Source organism: Rutidosis leptorrhynchoides, chromosome 9 (genome assembly GCF_046630445.1).
Source record: "Rutidosis leptorrhynchoides isolate AG116_Rl617_1_P2 chromosome 9, CSIRO_AGI_Rlap_v1, whole genome shotgun sequence".
Taxonomy (NCBI): Eukaryota; Viridiplantae; Streptophyta; class Magnoliopsida; order Asterales; family Asteraceae; genus Rutidosis; species Rutidosis leptorrhynchoides.
In genome coordinates this window covers 137,605,735-137,630,126 of record NC_092341.1, presented here as the reverse complement: position 1 = coordinate 137,630,126, position 24,392 = coordinate 137,605,735, and the positions used below count along the sequence as shown (strand labels likewise).

The 24,392-nt window shown below is 33.1% G+C and overlaps 2 protein-coding genes across 3 annotated transcripts; one reads left to right on the top strand and one right to left on the bottom strand.

Annotated features, from left to right (window-relative positions):
• Positions 1-5,243: 5,243 nt before the first annotated feature.
• LOC139866842 (uncharacterized) lies at positions 5,244-9,188 on the top strand. 2 transcript variants are annotated; one of them, XM_071855135.1, is made up of 4 exons: positions 5,244-5,575; positions 6,452-7,081; positions 7,178-7,350; positions 8,202-9,188. In XM_071855135.1, exons 1-4 carry the CDS (start codon positions 5,505-5,507, stop codon positions 8,750-8,752), a joined length of 1,425 nt encoding a protein of 474 aa, XP_071711236.1. In that variant the 5' UTR covers positions 5,244-5,504; the 3' UTR covers positions 8,753-9,188. The 2 variants fall into 2 exon arrangements, with proteins under 2 accessions (XP_071711236.1, XP_071711235.1); XM_071855134.1 differs by having other exon boundaries at positions 5,248-5,575; positions 8,154-9,187.
• A 2,369-nt stretch (positions 9,189-11,557) lies between these two features.
• On the bottom strand, positions 11,558-16,624 carry LOC139865755 (transmembrane 9 superfamily member 3-like). The gene is made up of 8 exons (XM_071853854.1): positions 16,333-16,624; positions 15,344-15,384; positions 14,647-15,229; positions 14,425-14,562; positions 14,172-14,328; positions 12,478-12,962; positions 12,139-12,392; positions 11,558-11,863 (listed from the first exon to the last, which is right to left on the bottom strand). Exons 1-7 carry the CDS (start codon positions 16,488-16,490, stop codon positions 12,173-12,175), a joined length of 1,782 nt encoding a protein of 593 aa, XP_071709955.1. The 5' UTR covers positions 16,491-16,624; the 3' UTR covers positions 11,558-11,863; positions 12,139-12,172.
• Positions 16,625-24,392: the final 7,768 nt, after the last annotated feature.

Here is a 24,392-nt window from a genome sequence, read left to right as displayed (position 1 = left end):
AAATAGTTTGTAAAACATGTGTAGAATATGTGATATCAGTATATCTCCTGATTGAATCACGCTTGTCAAAAGGTAGTTGTGTTGAAAAGTCACAAGCCAAGTTTACGAAATTTTAACAAGTGCCCGAAAGGATGTTGAGCGAACCTTTCAGTACTTCAAGGTAGGTTTGTTATGTTGATGACACTCTCTCAAGCTATAAGTGTGAATAAGATGCGTAGGGTAATGTACACTTTTGTAATATTATACAACATTCAAGAAGATAATGGATTCACAGTTAGTTCGATTAAGGAAGAAATGATTGTTGAACCAGAGAACCGAATCTAACGTATCGGAGATAGAGGAAGGGGCAGTGAAACAATTAATAGAGAAATACGAGATAATTAGGTGCACGATCAACTAAGGGATCGATCTCGCCGGGCATTTCTGACACCTTCCACCAAATTTTCGCATAACGAATGGATTTTATAAATTTATTGAATCTTGTATTTTATATATTTTTTATGTTTTTAGGAAACATTATTTATGTAACTTTATATATTTGTATATATGTATTTTATTTTCTTATATTATCATTCATAAAAAAAAGACATAACAAAAAATAGGGGACCGAATAAATTTGACATTCCATATAACACAACTTCAAAATCTTATATTTTCACATTAGACCATGCCTCCGATTAGAGATTTCACGATGCCATAGGAAAGGGGGTGCATCTTTACTTAGCATCACGTGTGACTTTGGTCGAGAGCAGCGCCTCAGACTCTCTGGTATGGCAATGCCCTAGGCTAGGGATTGACTTACGCTACGGGTCACAATGAACCCCAATCTTTGAGCCACACCGACCACAACGGGCTCTGTGGGGACGTTGTGGTCCAATTTGTTGCACCATTGTGGGGCGACCACAATGGTTGCAACGACCCATTTCGCGTTCATGGCATATTTTGATTAGTTGGCCGAATTTGACTGAGAATTCAAATGGAGGACTTTTCGTTGATGATTAATAAAAAAATAATTTAATTTTTCTATATAATTAACACACTCCATTTCATTTTTCAAACACACTTCATATCGTTTTCAACATAATTCTTTCTTATTTTATACATTTATCAAACACAATTCTCTCGAATTTTATACTCCTCAACCATTAATTCGAGTAAAGTTTTCATTGATGTGCATTACGGGAGTAGAGCTGCGTATGACTGGAAGTCATATGTTGAGGGGGAAAAATATCATTTGAAGATGTCGACATTACTGACTTTGATATATCAAAATTGAACGAGTACCTTGAAAAAGAAATAGCCTAACTATTTACGAATATTGTGTATTTCGACGTAAACTGGGAAGAGTTGATGTTTATGTTTTGAATATCATATGGGATAAGCAAAAAGAACAAGCTTTGACAAGTCCCTGTCGAATTGAGTTGTATATTGTAAACTTAGGCCAATCGAGTCGAGTCAAGCTCCGGTCCCTTCCGATTCGAGTAGCCTCGAGTCAGGCTACGTGAGTCAGGACTCGTTCGACAGAAAATATTAAATTTGTTTTATGTAATCGTATTATTAAATTTTAGGACTTTAAATTATTTTCATTTTTGATTTTTATGACGTTTTTAATTTTATATTTGTAGGACTTTAATAATTTGTAATCGTTTTGTTAATTACATGTGTTTTAATAATTTCTTTTGTTTTAATATTTTAAAAACAACAATTTAATTAATTAATTAATTAATATAAAAATTAAATTAATTAAGTAATTTCAAGAAATGAAAAATAAATATCACATCAACGCCTCACAAACCCTCCTACAACACAACAATAAACTACACCGTACCATATGGTCTTACAATCAAAATATTACCTCTTTCTAAAAACAATAAATTTGTTTCATTAGACTACTCTTAACTATGCCTCTGATATCAAAGGCAAGTGATGTACTTTTTGATGATATAACAGGTTTAGAAGTGAAGTTTTTTAAAGGAGAGTGTCAATTTTAAGTGTTAAATTTGTGAGGAGTGATGTGGTAAAATATTATTAATGGTTTGGTATAAATTATATTAATAAATACTATATAAAATTAATGGTGAAATTTGATTGGCTGGAAAATTCCTTGACACAATTTTTTTCTGTCAAACTATTAACTGACGCCCCGGAACATTAAAATTTAACGCCCTGTTTATAAGCGTCGGGAGCATCAAACTAGTGCCACTTTGAATCCTAATTTGAAGGGCAAAACTAACTCCTAGTATTCTGGACCAATGGGAGTGGAGAACCACTCTTGCATTTAGTATATATGATAATTTGACGGGTAAAACTCACTCCTAATTAGGAACAACCTTACACTCACGTTAAAAGGTAACGTGAAGTTTAATAATAAAATGAGTTTTTCTAAACATAGCTCTAAAGGCTATGCTTAAGAAAAGATTCCATGCATGAATACTAGTACAAAAAGTGTAGGAGGTAGTTATTAACAAGTTAGTGGGGTAATTTTTAACTATTTACAAGTATGTAATGCATGTTGATAGTAGCAAATCTGGAATGCGGATAGGATATGAGTCCAGGTTACAATCACGTTAACGGTGAGCGGTTTGATATCTTCGAACTCCTCTGAATAACAATGATTACTGAATTCAAATACTTGTCTTGAATCCAGTCGAGGTCAAACTTGGTCAATCACTTAGAGAGAGAAAGTTCTCCTACAGAAAGAGAAAGTTTTGCTCTAAAAAAATGATGTCATCTACCAATTAATGGAATCCAAGTGACCTATTTATAGGCAAAAAAGTCAATGATTCTCTTCAGAAAAGGAAACACGTCATGCTCTCATTGGGGAGTCAACCCTTATTTTTCGGAACTTTGACCAGTCAACTCCAAAAAGATCAGAACATGACTTTCATCCCTCATCGATCCTCGCTCTTCATAACCTTTATCCGCTATTCTCTTAAATTTATACTTATATGGTTTTTATACTTTTGTTCACGTTTACGGTGATCGGTTCTTCGTTCAATTTTATTTTTCTGTTAAATTCCTATACTCTAGCCGAATAGCGTATCATTACATGTCTTAAAGGCTTAACATAGCGCTATCTTTAGAAAAACTCAAAATGAAATTAGAAAAAAAATATTATAGTACTCCTCCGTCTCATTTTAAGTGTTCACTGTTAAATTTTCAAAGTCTTTATTCGTCAACTTTGACCGTAAATATTTTAATTTGTGTTACATAATATTTGATGAAAGTTATATGAATGAAAAAACACATTTAAAACTCAATTCATTCATATAATTTCTATCAAATATTATATAGCACAAATAAAAATATTTACGATCAAATTTAAGAAATCTATCTATAGTATAATATAAATCTCTAAAATAATGATGTCATAAATAAGGATTATCCAAGCTTAAAAAAATTCAAAAATAAAGAAAAAATTTCTAAACCCCTCATGAAGATGTCATTAAAATAATTAATTAATTTTAATAAAAAATATTAACATGTTAATTGTCATTGTATAATATATGAAGCATTATGTACAAACTTATGATAAAATACCCATATGATCATATGTACAATATTTGAAGCATTATGTACAACTTTATGATAAAACACCCTCATGACTATATGTACAATATTTGAAACATTATGTACGACCTTATGATAAAACACTCTCATGATCATATGTACAAATTTTAAAATAAATTGTACAATCTTTTACAAAACACCTCATGAACACATGTACAAACTTTAAAGCATATTGTACAACTTTCATATGATAATTGTATTTTTGTTTTTTTTTTAAATAAAAAATTAAAGAGGCATTTGTTATTACTAATAATTATTATTAAATATATAAATACTCAATTTTAAAGCAAACATTATATTATTATTAGTATTATTAGTATTAGTATATTATTATTATTATTATTATTATTATTATTATTATTATTATTATTATTATTATTATTATTATTATTATTATTATTATTATTATATTATAAGTTCTTTTTACGAGATTAATTACGTTACATATGTAATTGAAATACATGTCTCAATAAAATGTTGTAATGTAGCTTTTATGACAAGAAAAATAATAATTGTGATGAAAATTAGAAAAAATGGTAGGAGAATAAATGTAATTAATTTATTCTGATCAAGTTAAGTTTTTCAATATCTTTGTAAAAATAACAATAAGTTTCTTAGTAGGAATCTGTGGTTCTACGGATCATTAAACTAAATAATTGTAGCATGTACGTTCACTTAATATCTAAAACATGTCATTAGACTGTTTTATTTAAACAAACCCGTAATTTCACGAGTTATTTCACTAGTAAAGAAAAGTCAAAGGTAACACGAGATGGGGGTAGTAATTTATCCTTAACATACTAAACGTGATGCGATTTTGTGTCGTTTAAGTTATATTGAAATGTAGTTTTGGCTTTGCGTTCACACTACAAACGGTCACTCAACTCCTGCTATTTTTACACAAAGGCCCCTCAAATTTACACTTTTCTAGGGATTGAAAATGTAAATTTGTAATTTTATTAAATTAAAAGAAAGTAATTTCACCCGAATTTATAACGGGCCCTATCTTCTCGCTCGGTGCGAGTTAAATTTTTTCGAGCCTACCGTTCAACTCGGAAAAATCTTACGAACCCAACGGGACTAACTATACGCGAAACAGACAATTTTAAAAAACTGCTAAACACAACGACAACCGTATCTTCCCGCTCGCCGCGAGTTAAATTTTTCCGACAGCACCGCCAGACTCGAAATAATTTTATGAACAAAACGATACTAACTACGTCCGAAACGGGCACTTTTTAAAAAAAAACGCTAAACACAACGACATCCTGTATCTTCCTGCTCGCCCCAAGTTAAATTTTTCCGCCAGCACCGTTAGATTCGAAATAATTTTATCAACAAAACGAAACTAACTACGTTCGAACTGGACAGCCTTTAAAAAACAATAAAGACGACGACACCAATAACGACGCATAACACATGAGCCGTTTTCCCTTCTGTAAATAAAACTGCGTTAAATATGAATACACCGGTCGAAAGCTCCCGCCGCATCGCGCGGGCCTGCCCGAGCTAGTTTATTACCAACGTGGATTGCATCGATCTAAAATAGATCTTAACCTATCAACAAACCCCCACGAAAACAAGAGAGAAAAAAACACCAAAAAGGTCAAACATTCAAATTAATTTCAATCAAAAGAAAGATTAATAGATTCGTTGTCTATTTAGATTAACAGATTCTTCAAACTTCTGAACCCAATCAAATTCCTATTCAATCATTACATAAACCTTCGCGGGTAAAAACTAAAAAGTAAATAAATTTCTGTTTCCATATAATCCCCCAAAATCAAATTTCTGCCAAATTGAATGTTACTGTTGCAATGTCATACCATCTTCCTGTCTGGAATCTGATCTCTATTTAGCACGACGATATTATTATTATTATTATTATTATTATTATTATTATTATTATTATTATTATTATTATTATTATTATTATGAGAATACGCTCTAACTTCATCAATCCATCCAAGTTATCTAAATCAAAGACCAATTTGCGTAACATGAAGTAAGTTTATTTACTTATTTAATTTTATCGTTTTAATTTAAATCTACTATTACTATTATTTGTTGTTGCTCTTGCGAATCTGCGTAACTTGAAGTGAGTTCCGGTTGTTTTGGATATTTTTTGTCCGTTAAGTGCCTATCAATTATTTTATTAAACACGAAGTTCTAAAGAACATAACCAATTAAAATCGATTATATCGTGTAATTTGTGGCAAAAGGCTAATAACTGACATCCAATTCGGCCTACGGTTCGCTTCCTTTTTTGTTAGGGCTGCGCAGCAGTTGTCAGTTGACTGCGCAGCATCAGTTGCTGCGCCAGCGCAGCGGTTATAGGGTTTGAACCCACCCATGACCTTGCGATTTTTCTAGGAAAATATGCCCCACCTAGTACTAGCCGAGCTATGCGCCATTGGCGATTGTATGGTGTTAATTTACGTATAACTTACTTAAACTCAGTAACCTTGAGGTTATGAGTTCGAGTCCTGTCGTGGACAAAAAGAGCGTGTGTGTTTGTTGTTCCCAAAAAAAGACACTGTTACAATGATGTGTTAACGTATCTAGCTATCATATCAACAAAATACGGGAGTACCTGACGAAGATGTAATCATATACATACAATATCAACAGTTGAGAGATTATTATCACGCATAAATGCTTCAATTTTAGCTGGTTAGACTCAATAGGAGTTTGTTATATATATTTTTATTTTATGCACTAAACCCTAATTGTATATTGTGATTTAAAGTTCTTTTCTGTTTTGCACTTAAAAGTAACATAGAAAATGCAGTACCAGTAATGTGGTAAATGAATAATTAAGATTCCTTTAATTTTTCTCCAAACTTGGTTTACTTAATTTGTAATTTTGTTGATCTGATAGGACGCGAAGATTTTTCGGGATTTCAATTTCATTAATTATCATTAACTTAGCTGCGATAATGGAAAGAGCTGATGAGAATCTTCTACCATCTGTATATAAAGAAGTTAGTGAGGCTTTTAATGCTGGTCCATCTGATCTTGGTTACTTAACATTTATAAGAAACTTTGTTCAAGGTTTAGCTTCTCCAATGGCGGGAATCTTAGTTTTAACGTATGACCGACCCACCGTTCTTGCATTCGGGACCCTTTGTTGGGCCCTATCTACAGGTGCTGTTGGTGGTAGTCATTATTTTAGTCAGGTGGCTTTTTGGCGGGCGATAAATGGATTTGGGTTGGCTATTGTGATTCCTGCATTACAATCGTTTATAGCTGATACTTATAGTGATAGTGTTAGAGGGACCGGGTTCGGGTTTTTGAGTCTGATTGGTATGGTTGGCGGTATTGGTGGTGGTGTGGTGGCTACGGTTATGGCCGGTCATGAGTTTTGGGGGGTGCCAGGTTGGCGGTGCGCGTTTGTTTTGATGGCTGGGTTGAGTTGCTTAATTGGGTTTCTCGTGTTTTTGTTTGTTGTTGATCCTAAACGGTTCTCTACAGATAATCGTGATGGAGTAGAGACGAGTTACCTTGAAAGGTACTGATTTTGATTTTTTCTTTTTTTTTTCTTTTTTTTTTTTAATGTTTACGGTTGTGAGTATGTATGTTAATGTTATAAATGGTTTATTTTTAGGAGTGTATTGTTGGAACGTGGGCGTGATTCCGGTTCTGTTTGGGGTGAGTCGTGGACGGCTATGAAAGCCGTGATGAAAGTCCAAACGTTTCAGATTATTGTCTTGCAGGGTCTTGTTGGTTCACTCCCTTGGACCGCCATGGTGTTTTTCACTATGTGGTTCGAACTAATTGGTGAGCATGTAAATCCTTTTCGTCTTCGTTTTATGGTATTTAGATGTGTTTTTCACATAATCTTTTCCATATCAGACTTGACATACATTAGTCATGATTTTATACCTGGAAAACGGGTCAGGTTGGGTCAAAACCTGAACGATTTTGGGTATGGGTCGAATGAGTCAGTTTCTTAAACTCGTAAAACCTCTAGAACATAATATTTTTAAAATCTCGTTAAAACCTGTTAAGACCTATTAAGGACCCATTGGCAAGGTTGGAGAACTCGGATCTCGGGGAGATCTCGTTAGGACATTTATGGGGAGATCTCGGCATCTCGGAAATTTCTCGGGGAGATCTCGGACGGTGACTTACGTTGACTTTTCAGTTTTTTTAATATAAATATAAATATATCTATAAATATTTCATACTTTTATGAGATTTTACAAAAAAATCCATAAAGTGAGTGAGAAAACCTAAGAAATTACTAGATTTTATGAGAAAATCCAAGAAATGACCGAGAAAATCCGATAAACTGTTGCTTTGACCAAGTTTGACCTCGTTGACTGAGAAATCTTGGGAGATGGACATCTCGTCTCGGCTGCCTTCCAAAAACGAGATCTCGGATAGAAATAAGGAGATTTACAACACTGCGGCACTCCCCATTGGACATTATATATATTTGTTAGGCTTCATAAGGGTCTAACTTGGACCCATTCTTTAACTTATATATGAGCCCAGTTGGTTAAATACGACCCATTTTTCAAGCTATGGGTCTCAATTGAGTAGTAATTGGTATTTATAACACATGTTTCCATTTTTAGGTTTTGATCACCAAAAGGCTGCAACACTTTTGAGCTTATTTGGTGCAGGCTGCTCATTTGGGTCACTTTTGGGTGGGATTATAGCGGACCGATTGTCTCAAACTTACCCTCATTCGGGTCGAATCATGTGTGCCCAATTCAGTGCAATAATGGGGATTCCATACACTTGGTTTCTCCTACGCGTAATCCCGCAATCGATCGATAGCTACTTAACTTACGCAATCACACTTCTCTTTATGGGACTTACGATAAGCTGGAATGGAACTGCAGCCAACGCACCAATGTTTGCGGAAGTGGTCCCCACCAAACACCGGACCATGATCTATGCGTTTGATCGTGCTTTCGAAGGGTCATTTTCGTCTTTTGCTGCACCCATGGTTGGAATACTAGCAGAGAAGATTTACGGGTACGACCCAAAATCTGTGAACCCGATTGGGGGGTCCACTAGAGAAGCGTTAGCGTTATCAAAAGGGCTTTTTGCGATGATGGCGATTCCGTTTGGTTTGTGTTGCTTATTTTACACTCCGTTGTATCGGGTTTTTAGGCGTGATCGTGATAATGTGAGAATTGCTACTCTAAAAGAAGAAGAAATGATCTGATCTATTATTATTTTGTTCTAAATTATGCGTGTGATGTAACTGTATCGCAAATTGTTGTATGTGATAGAGAATTTGATGGATTGGTAGTTAGTTGAAAAGGTAACACACGTATCATATACGGATTACTTAATATCCATTCTTACAGACAACAGTTTATATAAACCCTTTCCTTTTGTTTTTATATCTTTGTATGTGTCCTTTTTGATAGTAAGATGATCAATACTTATGTTATTGTATCCAGGCAACTTAAAAGTCAAATGTTTGACATTGAAGTCTATGTTATTGTATCTACCGCATCTGCCTCTGTGTTTGTGATTCTCTGTTTTGTTGCTGCAAAAATGGCATAATTAATACACAACACAAAGTTTCTTTACAACTATTCTATCAGGAAGAACATTTTGAAGAGACGGTTAACGGCAAGTTGAAAAGGGCAGGATCGAGGTTAGGTTGATTTCTATTAGATCGTTTGGTTTAGTTTCCTTTTTATTATGTAGTATTCGTTCTTGTATTTGTTAGTTTGTTTTAGTGTTTATCAGGTTGTTAGGGCCTAGGTGATGCTCATAGATAGTTTTCATTTAGTTAGTTGCTTTTTAGGTGCAAGCTCCCTCGTTGCCTCCGTTTTTTTTTTCTTTTTTTATTCCTTGTTGAGGGTGTTTTCCTTTGGACAACGGCGTCGTTTCTATATGAGTATTCGTTATTTTTGTTGAAAAATAATGAACTATTCTACCACATGGTTAATTTGGTAATCTTATTGTCTGCAGAATGCATATCTTTTATTCATTATGTTCAAATCACCTCCATCCATTGTAAGATCAAACGCGTAATTCATTGTTTGGTGTTTGGCGGGGGCCACTTGTGCAAACTTCGGTTTGCTTATTCTGGCTAGTCGAGAGGCTTAGACTTCGAACAAAGTTTCTCTCAAGTTAAAACCAAGTTCATCAACAAAGATTTTGGCTAGTCGAGAAGATAGTTATTTTTGGCAACGGGAAAAACTGAGTGATATGTCAATCACCACTTCTTGTACTCTTATAATTTAAAATTCCACGAAAAAAGGGTTGATCGTCCATTATAATTTTTGCATATATGATCATAACATTTCAAGGCGAAATTCAAATTCCTCTCAACAGTGGCAGCTTCTCCCGTGGTTGCAACATCTCGTTTATTTCTCATTAACAAACGGAAGAATACTTTTGAAAAAAAATAAACGAACGGAACAAATAAAAGATTTTATGAAAATTTGGAAAAAAAAATTAGAAGTTAAAAAATGACTACATTGTATATAGTAGTAATGCTTTATAAAAATAAAATTAAGGTTAATTAGTTAGGTACCAAAATATAAATAGTACGGAGTATACATTTTAATGTAATATATTAAAAGAGATGTGAAATAAATAAAACCGGAACCATGAATCGAACTGGGGCAATCCTTTGACAATAAGAGCCTTCTGCTCTAGTTCCATCTTTGTTTATTTGTTAGAGAAAATTAAATATCTCATAAATTGTGAATTAGAAAAAAAAAATAATAAGTGAATGGACGTCGTGTGAAATGTCGTCATTATTACTATTCATTTATGTTTATGTTTTAGTATAGGTGGGTATGTCTTTGTTTATTTGTCAGAGAAAATTAAATATATCTCAGAAAATTGTGAATTCGAAAGGAAAGAAAGTAAGTGAACGATGACGTCATGCTGACATGGACATGCCGTCATTGTGTAACTATTCATTTATGTTTATGTTTTAGTATGGATGGATAATGGGTAATGGGTAATGATGATGAGTGGTCATGGAAGGTCAATTCTAAAGGTGTTTTTAAGATGAAATATCTTTCAATATTGATCGACAAAGCAACACTAGGAGCTGCTCCTGATCTGAATTCTGTATCGTGGTTGCCATGCCTCCCAAAAAAGATTAGCATCTTTATTTGGAGGTTATCTTTAGATAAACTAGCCACTCGATCAAACCAATCTAATCGAGGCATTGTTTTGGATTCAGGCCTATGTCCTCTATGTGAAGGTATGAAGGAAGGTGTGGGATCACCTTTTTGTCAACTACATATATACAATTCCACATTGAAGGAGCCTTTTAACTTGATGGCAAATCGATGATCCTATTCCGGATAGCCTATTTAACGTGTTGAGTACCGCAAACTATACTCTTGATGCGTCAAAAGCTAGCAAAGCCTTCTTAGCAACGAGGTTCATTCTTTTATGGTTGACTTGTGAGTGGCTGAACAGAGTGGTGCACTCTCCTTTTAACTTGAGACAATCAATCCTCAATGAAGATCTTATGGTGAAGCTCAAGGTGTTATCTCATTTGTGGATATCAAATAGATCACAAATGTTTCAAGGTGAATATGAAGATTGGAGGTTGAACCCAGCTAGCAAGATAGTTTCACTTGTTAGTATAGCTTGCGGTTCATAGCATATGTGGGGTGTTGGTGTTTTGATCATTTTCCCCCTTTGATATTATATTGTCGCTTATTGCTCGATTTTGTGGGCTATTAATAAAATTTTAAGCTTTCCATTACCAAAGTTTAGCTTGTTGTCCAGTTTGATGACATAAATTAACTAATATATGTTATTTAGTCATATCACAAAAGTTGATCATCAGCACCTTTAGAAGTTTGAAGTGTTCAACCACTATAGTTCACACAATATTATATAAAGTTTGGAGCGTTCAACCACTTTATAGTTCACACAATATTATATATCAACTCGCTCAATCCTCCTAGGAAAATTTTCATTTAAGGTAAGGCATTTCATCACAGTAAACAGATAGAGCTGGCTTCGATCACAAACACTCAACTAAATAAAAGATGAATACACGAACAACAATGATTTAACGATGATCGCTAAACATGAACATTTCTTTGCCACTTCAGATGAGAGAGATGGTGAAAGAACGAAGGCTGGCAATTGGCAAATAACCGGACTTGCACGAATTTTAGTACTACTAATAATAAGCTACAAATTAAGAACAAAGACGAATATGAGTATTTTTGTTTAAAATTGTTTCCTATTGTCGAAAATAAAAACATTAACTAGTATATAGAAGAAGCGGCATTTTGACATGTAAATTGGTTCTCATGGCTCTGGGCAACAACAGCAGCTCCTGAGACGGAAATCATTAAAACATATTCCAAGTTAAGACTTTATCCTAGAAAATAGCAACAACACTTCAAATATTCAGATTGAAGTCTAAACAAAGAGCAACTATATAAATAAGGTACTTTAGATATAATTTATCTAGGTGTCATTTTTTGTTAAAGACATCATTTCGATAGCAAAGTATTTCATTAATGGTAGACATGAAAGTGTGTTATCTCTTTAAGACCTACAACAAATATACTTGTTATCATAGGATATCTGAAAATAAATAAGGCATACCTGTCTGAGCATAACTAGATTGAACATCAAGCTTCTATTCACACTTGATTGAGCGGTATATGTGGCGGACAAAGAACAAAGCCGCACGGAAACCGACCATCCCAAGCATCAAAAAGAAACCATAACAAATGCATGCCATGTAACCAAAGAAAAACGAAGTTTGCATGAAGCCTGACATGTCAGAACGTTCGTAATAGTAATACAAACAATACCCAAAAATGAAGACCCCGGTTGAGCCACCACAGAGAAAAGACCTGATAAATATTCAGCAGATCGAGTCAAGTGTCACATTAACAAAACAAGTAAACATAATAAATTAGAATGGTACATATAACATACCTCCACCACCATTCATGGTCTTCGGCAGCAAGTTGGAAATAAGTCAATGCGACGGTGATAAAGGCAGTAACGATCAGGAGAATGATGAAAACTATAAATAAGATGCTGTAAATTGTATATATCCTGTGGCCCCACACACTAGCGAATATGTAGTAAAGCTCGATGTAGATTGCACTAAAAGGAAGAAAACCAGCCATGGCCATTTGAGGGATGGTTTTGCGGTACCATGGCAAAGGTGGGATCTCTCGGGGATACTTTGTGGTACGAACAGGAGCCTGAAATTCAGCCTTGCTGTTTTTTCCAGCAATACCGCCTAATACGAGCAAAGGTGATGTCACCAGTGTCCAAATTAAAACGATCACAACAATGGTGCCGAAGGGCAGTGCAGCAGTTGCGGTATATGAGATTGCGACGGTATTTAAAAAGCAGAAAGTGAGGAAGAGAGGTCCGCAAAAGAGGCAGCCAGTTAACAATAAGTTCCTAACCTGTTGATCGAGATGGAAATTATTGACTTATATTTATATCAAACAGTATTTATAAGGCGTTATAAAATAATAACAACAAAAGGAGCAATAACAATATGGAGACACCCCCAGCATTATCAAGTCAGATGAATGTAATATTAGAAGGCATTCATCAATTTAATAAATAGGATTCTCCTAACAACTATCCTCCCTTTCTTGATCTTTATGAATATATACAATGTTTACACAGAGCATCATAACTCATAAGACGTAAAAATCAGGTATAATTATTTTTAACCCAGAAACGTGTAGATGTGCAAAAAGGTCTACGTGTGTAAGATAGAGTGAAACGTATTAGATGCAGGAAGAATGTAGCATGTTACTATCTCACCACACAATTGCACCTTTAATACTCGTATTATAGAAGCATTTCTATAACTTTACATCCATAGACTAAACCTTAAAACAGCAATTTCTAAGATAAAATGTCAGTGGAGATCATAACACCATTAGGGTAGGCCTGTTGACAGGTCGGATTTGGACCAGCAACCCAGTGACATACTAATAAAAATGAAATCACTTCCCCATAGGAGTGTGCAAAACTTTAGACGAAACAAAACCATGAAACCACAGAGCACAAATACCAACAAAACACAATGAACCATACCATCATGTACCAGTATACTCGGTAAGATACTCTACCAAATGTAGCAAAGAATTGGATTTCCGTAATGTAGTATTTGGTACAAATCTTTTGTTCCCCTATCCTACAGGCTACAGCTAAACCAGGCACTATTTTGTGTGTGTAGGGTGGTGGGGTGTGTGTCTGTGAGTGTGTCTGTGTGTGTGTGTGTTATAATAATTGGGAATTATGGCAGAATAGGGAGGAAGACGGTGATGTGTTATGTAGTGAAATTCGTGTTTATGGATGATGAATGGACCGAACAGCTCATAGATTAATCCAAATAATGACCCACTTAAAAATTAGTTCACAACCATAATTTTAGACCTGGCCACCAGATACATCATATCAATGGATCAACTCAAAACAGTTCAATATCAAAACACTGGCCCACTTATAGCCCAGTCATAGGCCCACATATGATTGCAGTTCAAAATCTACACTAATCATTAAACAAGGTAAAGGGGTTACTCTATTCATGTAACTATCGTGTTCAGAATATTAAACAAATGTTATACCACGAATCCTTTATATGTAAAGTGACATACCCAGTTAGTTCCTTCTAGCTGGTGATAAAAGGAGGCTGCAGTGTAGCCAGCAATCCCAGAAGTAAGAGCATATATGACAACCAATGCTGTAAACAGAGCTCCTCGATTGTAAGGATAAAATACACCAACAAGAGCCAGTCCAAAGATAAAAAGTGCACTGACAAACCAGAAAGTAGACAAAGTTAACACTGTCAGAACTAACCCATTGAAGATCAAAACTGTGACGTAATCAAGTCGCCAGTATTCTACTTACAGTGAAAATAGCTGGGTACCAGAACCAAGAGCAGCAGCAAACAGAGACTTGTACTTTGGATACCTGAAAACATCACCATGAATGTACTTCCACCCAGTTTCCTCTTGATCATCAGCTGCCTCCTCATCATGAGCATACCTTTTATAGATAACAAAACCTACATTAATAATCAAAACCGGATTGATGATGCCGCATCTAAAGAATATATATATTATTCCTTACTTAACAAAGTCATTCTTAAGGACTCGCATAAGAATCGTCGCAAGAAAACCAGTTAGAAGAAGAACGGTCACACACGAGTTAATAATTGAAAACCAATGAATCTCCAAGTGATGTGGGTGGGACCCATTCTCCATGTACTTGCCCATCCTTGCATCAAACGAAACGTTTGTTTCTTTCCACCTCACCGTATACATAAACTCCACGTCAACTTCCTTGTCTTCTGTGAGATCTACTACAGCACTAGGATCAGCTTTTGCATTTATCTCTATGACACGATCTTTATTGTAGTGGATCTCAAAGTGGAGATGTTTAAACAGGTAATACTTTTCCTCACTGGGGTCAGTTTTGTCTTTTTCAACTTTCCCTAAAAAGCCCCAAAAAGGGAGGTCATCATAGTACATTTGAAAATAATAGTCCTTGGAAACAGCACTTCTGAATTTGGAAACTTCATCTTTCGTTAGTTTCTTTCTGCAAACAATTTCTGAGTCCTTTTCAACCATAAACGGAAGCTTATAAGGAGCACTCACTAAACGATCTCCATTTAGTACTTCACCCAGAGCCTCCGGTTTCTCTTTTAAATGAGCTGCAAACAATATATGCATCAAGGATCTATGCTGGTAAACAACTCAAACAACATAACAATAAAGATAATATGTCATGACATAACAATCAATAGATCAAGGATGAGTGCACAAACCTGGTAAACAGAAGGGTAGATCAAAAAAGCGGTATGTTTCACTGTAGAAAAAATAGAATAACAAAATTATGTATGTACCCATGAATATATAAGTATATAACATAATTATGCAAAACTATGGGCTTGGTGTTCTTTGTGCTCTAAAGTATATACAAATAGAAAAATGAAACTAAAAACACAAGATACACTTCAAAGAACATATAACTAATTCCTAGCAATTCTTGGGCTGAAATGAAAACCAAGTTTTCCAACACAACCTTATTAGCACAAGAAGGGCAGCCAACGCAACCTCATCACAGCAAAGCCATGCAACACACAAGGGGAAAAATGGTTTTCTTAAATTACTAAATTTCATACCCAAGAACATAGAATTATGTCAGTTCCCGTACATCCAAACAAGATGCATGAAATACACAGGATGAAGTGGTTTCTAAAGAAGGCATAGAGAAGTGTAAAAATGGCTTTTAACGTGAGTTGACCCTGACAAGAGGTAAGTATTCCAATACCTGCCTGTCTGCCTTCATCTATAATTGCAGTATCATGATCAACGACATTACAATTCAATTAGAATGATTCTCTAAAACTGAATTGTATTGTAGTATTGTACAAAACTAAAGAAATGACACTAACCATTTGGACAATATCTACATCGTGCTTTCATATTTCATTATATTATTTATAATTCAAAAATTTGTAACAGGTTTCATAAATTTGCTCAATTCTTTCCAAAACAGAAATATATCTAAACAGGTGAGATATTTTGAGTTTACATTTATCAAGTACATACACCGACACACACAAAACCCTAATCAACTCAATTCAACCTCAGATCCACCAAATCACAAACATACACCGTAATCCATCCAAATTAATCAGATGAACAGTACAATAAGCATCAAAATCATCAAATCAGAAGAAATTAACTATAAAAACCTAAACGTAATTCACCTTAAATCAAACGCACGTAATACAGATCTAGTGTAACGTACCTAGGGTTGTGAAATGGACCGACTTTGTTAGCGTAAATCGGTACTTCATCATTAGGTTTATACTTGTGGTCGGAGGAACCTGATCGGACTTCCTGAAAATGAAAAACCTGTAGTAGCGCCACCAGTAACAACCGGATCACCGCCATTGTGCTCAACATTTTTTTGTGATCTAGCGCTCACGGTTACTGTTAGATCCAGCAATTAGGAGATAACCAAATATATAAGGAATTGAAGAATAGCTTAGATTAGAATTAGATTAGATTGCAAGCAAATTATAATTATAAGTACTGGTATGGTATGATACTAGTACGAGTAGTTGTGCCGTAATCATTTGTTTTTTTAATCAGTAAAGTTCAGATTTCAACTTTATAACTTAATTTCAACTTTATTATAATTATAATAATAAATAACTTTAAAAAACTTTAGATCTCCATTTTAAAATAACTACATCCAACAACATAAAATTTAACCGCACGAATTACTTTCTTTATATTTTTATGGTAAGACTATATTATTATTTTTTCAAAAGGCAAGCAAATTATTTAAAAATAAAAAAGACTAGTTAGAAGTTAGCAAATACAATTGACACTCGACACGTACATCAAAGGACATTCGAGACATCAACTCTGACAACTAACGAATATAATGAAAAAACACGAGAAACTACACCGCAACTAGATTATCTCGCGATCCCAACAAAATGAAATTAACACGAATAGATAAAATCCATGATCGAAATTGAGAATCCGAAAAGAATCTTCTAAGTTTTCGAATCCGATGATGATATATCTTCGTCAGACCCGTCTTCATCTACATCTTGTGAGTGATCTATCATATCAACTACCTGAAGACACCACTTAAATCAATTGTGATATTTGTTTCGTTTCATTTGTTTTTTATCCCGAATATATATCTATATTTCAATAAACGTTGTATCATTGAGTCAATGTGTAATCGTTATGTATAATTTTTACCGCACATTAAAGAAAAATTTTAGATTATCAAGAATGATAAAGCGTTAACTCGAAATTCTATTTTGAAGTTCTACTAGAAATTTGCAATGGAAATAGTAAAGAAGTGATTTAGTGTTTATGAATATATATATATATATATATATATATATATATATATATATATATATATATATATATATATATATATATATATATATATATAGACCATAAAAAAGAAATGAAAAAGACTAAAAAAATAGCCCACAACTTTGAAAACTCAACGCTCTTTAAGAACTTCAAATTGAGAATGTCGAGGGAACGTCGGATGGAACGTTTGGACGGTGTGATTGAATGCCAAAAACCCGTCATTTTAAGTGGGAAACTTCAAAACATTGGTGCTTCTAGAATTTCATTACAGTATTATGTTTTATTAGTCATTGTTGAGGACATTAGCTTAGCAATTTAGAAATCGTTTATTGGCAGCTCAGAGGATGATTGCAGGGGGCGCCTTTTGGTCTTGGATTCCAAATCGAGAGAAAAATGTTTTTGTAAGACCCAAATATTTAGTGTACATAAGGTATATATGGTGTACATGAAATGGGTGAAGCGTGGTGTGGTTTTTCTTTTAGGTTAGAAGAGACTCAGTTTTAGATAGCTAAAGTTTGATTTTGTTTTCTAGTTTCGAGACTCTTCATATACTTGATGTACAGTGGCGACTCCAGGATGAAAATTCAACGGGGTCCCAATTTTTTTCTCAATGATAATTATATTTAAAAGGTACTTTAGTGGTTATTTACCTCCAAAAATCTATAAACTTTAAAAATATATGGGGTCACATTGTTAAATTTAGTAGTGTCCTACACAATTTGATGTATACATTGTATAATTTTTTTTTAAAGTAGTGGGGTCATAGGACCCCACCACACACTACATAGAATCACCCTTGTTGATGTATCTTTTGGGGGAGATGATTCTCACACACACTTTTTTGATCCTCACACACCTATTTTAACCTTTTACTCTTCTAATAATACTCAATTGGTGTGTGAGGATCAAAAAAGTGTGTGTGAGAATCATCCCCATCTTTTAGTTGAGTTCGTTTTCTTTTGAAAAACGTTTTCGTATCTATATGAGTTTGCGATATGTTTGAAGGGAAAAAGGTAAAAGACAAATAAGACAGATGTCGTTTAACTTAGCAAAACGACTATTATACGGGTTTCTTTTAGTATATTAGATGTATAATTTCATATAATAACACATGTTACTATATAGTTTTATTAGTTTGAATATAATATAATATTTTATTTTATTTTATTTTATTTTATTTTATTTTAGACAAGTCATCTCTATGTAATTAATTAAATGAACGTGTTCATTAAATTTATTCGATGACAAGTTTCGAAAGTACTTTGATTAAAATGAATAGGTACTTTCAAATGCTACCTTTTAAAGTTACGCTACATATCAATTAATCTACGCCATCTTGATAAGTACAGTGATAAGTAATTATATTTAATTAATTTAATTAATAGATATGGTTAAAAATAAAGATGTAAACAAGAAAGTGTGGAAGTTTTGTAATTGATGTGATAATGTTATGAGAAAGTAAGAACACCTCTAACCAGGCGTTTCTTTGCTCCGTCAGTCCTACCTGGCTCAAACTGACAAAAACTGATGACCGTTAACCATGCGTCAATTAGTTGGGACTGGTGGCGTCAGTTGCAAACATGACGAGTTTTTTTGGTCTGTGACTTCCTTCAACAACCAATCACACATTTTCTTGATTTAATTAATATTTATTTATTATTATTAATTTATTTTTTTCACTCCATTTCCAATCAGATTTTACTACATCACTATACCCAATATTTAACACATAAACAGTACCTAATCACAGTCAGTTTGCACTTTTTAGTCAAACTACCTGTGATGTCACAGTCATGATTAGAAATGGTCTAATAAGAAAAGATTGTTATGACGATGTTTGAAACAAGTCATTTATCTTACTCTCAAATAACTTGCGAGTAGAGGCACGTGAACATGTTGATATTTTCGGATATTTTGAGTTTTTTGTTTTCATACATATTCAGGCTCTATTTTTAGTCAACAGTAAGCGTCGATTTATTGGCGTCTTGACTGTGGTTTAGAGCTTAAATTGAATTCCAGTCAGGATTTAAAACTCATGGAAATTTGATTCTACCATTTTCATGGCGTCTCAATATTATTTTACAATTTTTTTTAAGAAAATTTCTTACTTATTGGCAATCAGATCCATTCGAAAGCAATCTCTTTATCCGTCGAATAGAAATAGAGATGACTTTCTCTACTTTGAAGAGTGTTTCACTCTGGGTGAAAAAATGACTTGTTTTAATTCTCAGATAGGGAAATGATTGTCTATATCTCACATCCCCATACACCACTCATGTGGTATTGAGTTTTGTTGTTGTTATTGTTGTTTCCATCCATATTATAAAAGCATTTATGAATATTTAATTTATATTGTACAAGTATTTATCTATGTGTTTACTATATTGTAACACGTACACTCTTTAATGCATGTTGTACAACACTTTTTCTTCATTAATAAGTGTGATTTAAAGAATAAAATAATTATAATTATGATTATATTTGTGTTACCTAAAATATTAAAAGATAAATTAATTAATGATGTAGTAGTTTTGGCTAGTTATATGTGTATAGTGTTGATGCAGCGCTGATGGGACAGTTATAATGAGTAAAATATTAGTTACGATAAAAATTTGTCTTATGGTCATTCTATTATTCCATAACATGATATATAAATGATGTTTCTATTTTTATTAGAAAATAACTACTATGTAGTATGGAGTATAATTTTATGTATATTTAACTAATCTAAAATAGTAAATAAAAAATTTGTTATAAAATATCTAGATTGTGTTATAAAATATCTAGATTGGATGTTAATTTTATTATTATTATATTTCTTGCATAGTAATATTTTATACTATAAATAGACATGTATGGTAACCATTTAAGGTGTACCATTTCTCTTGAAATATCAATATCAATATTTCTTCTCTCTTTTTTCTCTCTTTGTTCTTATAACCATTAAAGGTAGTTATAAGCCTACTGAATTATAACACGTTATCAGCACGAAGAGCTTAGTGTAATCAAAGGATATCTCAAACGATCACGAGTCACTAATCAAGGTATGAAATTATTAATAATTTTCAGACTCGGACATATCAAATTTTGGACTACTAACATTTTGAACTACTAATTTTTATTAAGTTCTTAGTGCATTTGTATTGTTCTTATTATATGGTTGGCTCTGCCACCTAAATTATATATGGTCGACACTGTCGCCTAACTATCATTTATGTTTACTAACTTTTATTAACTTCACTAACATTTATATTTATGTTATTTAAGTTATATATGGTCGGTTATACCACCTGAATTATATTTCTGTAATCTAACTATTATTAACTTCACTAACATTTATATTTATGTTATATATGGTCGGTTATACCGTCTGAATTATATATTCTGTAATCTAACTCTTATTAACTTCACTAACATTTATATTTATGTTAATAAGACCTCATGATTGTACGCAACACGTCATTTGACAACACGGTACTTTATGTACGCAACACGTCATTTGACAACACGGTACCATGGGTCGAGATTAATTCCGATCAATACGAATACGATGGGGTCTTTATATGTTATCTAACATTTATGATTACTTATGCAATTAATCATTATTTATTTCATGCATACTAATGTTTATTCTTAAATTTATAATCTTAAAAGTTAAAATAAGAAAAAGTAGTTTGTACTTTTATTAAAAGTAAATCTTAAAAGTTAAAATACAAAAAGTAGTTTGTATTTTTATTAAAAGTAAATCTTAAAAGTTAAAATACAAAAAGTAGTTTGTATTTTTATTAAAAGTAAATCTTAAAAAGTTAAAATACAAAAAGTAGTTTGTATTTTTATTAAAAGTAAATCTTAGAAGTTAAAATAAAAAAAAAAAGGGTTTGGTGGCAATTAGGGATGTAAACGAGCCGAGCCGAGCCCGAGCTTGGTAGTGTTCGAGCTCGGCTCGTTTGGTTTTCAGAAAGCTCGAGCTCGAGCTCGGCTCGATTCGAGCCTAAAATTTCAAGCTCGAGCTAGGCTCGTGATTAATGTTTAAGGCTCGAATTCAGCTCGTCATTAGCTCGTTTATTTTTGAAGAAACCTTTAATGTGCTTCAGTTCGAACTAAACTCAATTGGTTAATAAAAATTTGAACTCATTATTTCATTTGGGTAAGCTTGTTAAATTGCTTTTCACGTTCCTGAAGTTCTGATTCATGAGATGAGAAGGAGAAAGAGAGCCTCAGGTAAGTAATATGGAGTAGCCGATCGAGTAGGTTTGATCTGATTCAAACTTGAAAATTTAATGAGGATGATTTTATTTAAATTAAAACATGAATGAAAATTTGACTATTAACTTGGGAAAAGGAAAACACACTTGGGGAATGGAAAAAACAAGTACTTCGAATGCGTAGTTGAGAATATGAGTAGACGTCAGTCACGTGATTTTTTTTATTTTAAAAACTCACCTTTTTCTCCTAATCGTTTAACAATGGAAATTGGGAATACATTAAAATGGAACATGAAAAAATCAGTTCAATATTTAGTTTGGTAAAAGGAATGATCTTATGATCAACTTTGGGTGATTACAAACTTTCGGACTCTACAATACACTACTTATATATAATATATAATTTGTTATATATTTTTATATGTATAATGTATAATATATATGAAAGCTCGTTTAGGCTCGGCTCGAATCGAGTTTTTAATGAGCCGATCTCGAGTAGCTCACGAGTAGCTCAACTCATTTACAGCCCTAGTGGCAATGCTAATTATTGAACCGAAAAAAAATTATAAACCTTGGATGGCCACGAACCAAAACAAGAGGAGGCATGGATTTTAAGTTAGTATATATTCTGAAATGGTACGGGTGATGGATCCAATGAATCCGCATCAAGGACCCGCGGGTGCTATCCCTAATTGTGACAAGTACAAATCAACTAAAAGTCTAAAAGATAAATGCTCTTATAGGGACCAAATGTTCACAATAATTGTCTAAGTTAGATATGAAACAAATAGTTCATCAATAAAAAATATGCATCTAAAGCTTCTACTGAAAATTAATGTGCAATGTACAACATATAACTATATGGTCAAATTCATTTGAGCCTTCGGAGTCACAAGTATATGATGTATATATATTACTCAATTAACAAAATAGTAAATCGAAATTAATTCATATGAATAGTAAAAAGAAATTAATTAATTTACTATTCACATAAAAAGCGCATATGATGAAAAGCACATATGGTGAAAAACACAGCGCATATGATTAAAAGCGTATATGGTGAAAATGATATATAATGAAAAAGCACATATGGTGATTTATGAAAAAAAAAAAAACACATATGTTGATTAATGGAAAGCACATGTGATTATTAATGAAAAGTATATTGTGAAAAAGAATCACAAATGTTTCTTGAAAGAATTCAAGGTAAGATATATGAACCAATTCATCCATCATGTGAACCATTTTGATATTTCATGGTTCTAATAGACGCATCTAGCGGATGGTCTCATATTTGTATGTTATCAAGCCGTAATATGGCATTTGCAAAGTTTCTTGCACAAATTATTAAATTGAGAACACATTATTCTGATTACACCATTAAAAGGATGAGACTTGATAATACCGGTGAGTTAACATCTCAAGTATTTAATGATCATTATATATCTACAGGGATTGTTGTTGAACATCCAGTTGCTCATGTGCATACACAAAATTGGTTTAGCTGAATCAATAGATAAACGCTTGCAGCTAATAACTAGACAATTGATATTGAGTACAAAACTCTCGATATTTATATGTGGACATGTAAATTTACATGCTGCGACATTAATTCGCATTATACCATGTGGAAGTCATAAATATTTTCACTTACTACTTGATTTTGGCCAAGAGCCAAATATTTTCACCTTAGAACATTGGTTGTGCAGTGTATGTTCCAATTGTATCACCACAACACAATAAAATGGTTTTTCAAAGAAAGATGGTAATATATTTTGGATATAAAACATCTTCAATCATAAGATATACTGAACCCATGATGGGTGATGTTTTTACAGCACGTTTTGCTGATTGTCATTTTAATAAAACATTGTTCCCTAGATTAGGGGGGTGAAGTAAAAAATAAAAAAATAAAATGATGCTTCATGATGTGAACATCAATTAAGGTATATTGAACTCGCACAAAAGAATGTGAAACGAAAGTTCAAAAAATAATGCATATGCAAGAACTTTCAAATTAATTACTTTATGCATTTACAGATATAAAAAAAAAGGTGACTAAATCATATATACCAGCGATAAATGCTTCAGCTCGAACTGGAATTCCAAAAGCTGGCAATAATGTCACTGTTGAGTCTTTGCCACGCATCAAACGTGGAAGATCAATTGGTTCCGAAGATAAAAATCCTCGAAAAAGAAAATCAGCTGATAATGAGGTAAAAGAAAGTGTTCAAGAAGACCCACAAATCAATATTCCTTCTGCAGAGGATATTGATAAATGTAAATACTAAAATTGCGATAAATTATGCAATATTATGGAACCGAAATGAAATTAAAATCTCTATGAGATATTTTCATATAATGTTACAATGACATTATGAATAAAGATGATGATCTGGAACTAAAATCTGTCATTGAATATACAAAATGGACATGATTGAGCTCAATGGAAAGAAACAATACGAGCTGAATTAGAATCGCTCGATAAAAGAAAAGTTTTCGGATCAATCGTTATCACTTTTAAAGATGTGAAACGTATGGGATACAAATGAATTTTTATCCGAAAAGAAATGTGCAAATGAAGTTACAAGGAAAACTAGACTTGTAACTCAATATTTCCCACAAAGACCATAAATGAATTCGGAGGAAAACTTATCCTCCTGTAATGGATACAATTACTTATTAGATACTTAATCAACCTGGTAGTTATTTAAATGCATCTCATGAATGTTGTTACTACTTATCTGTATGGATC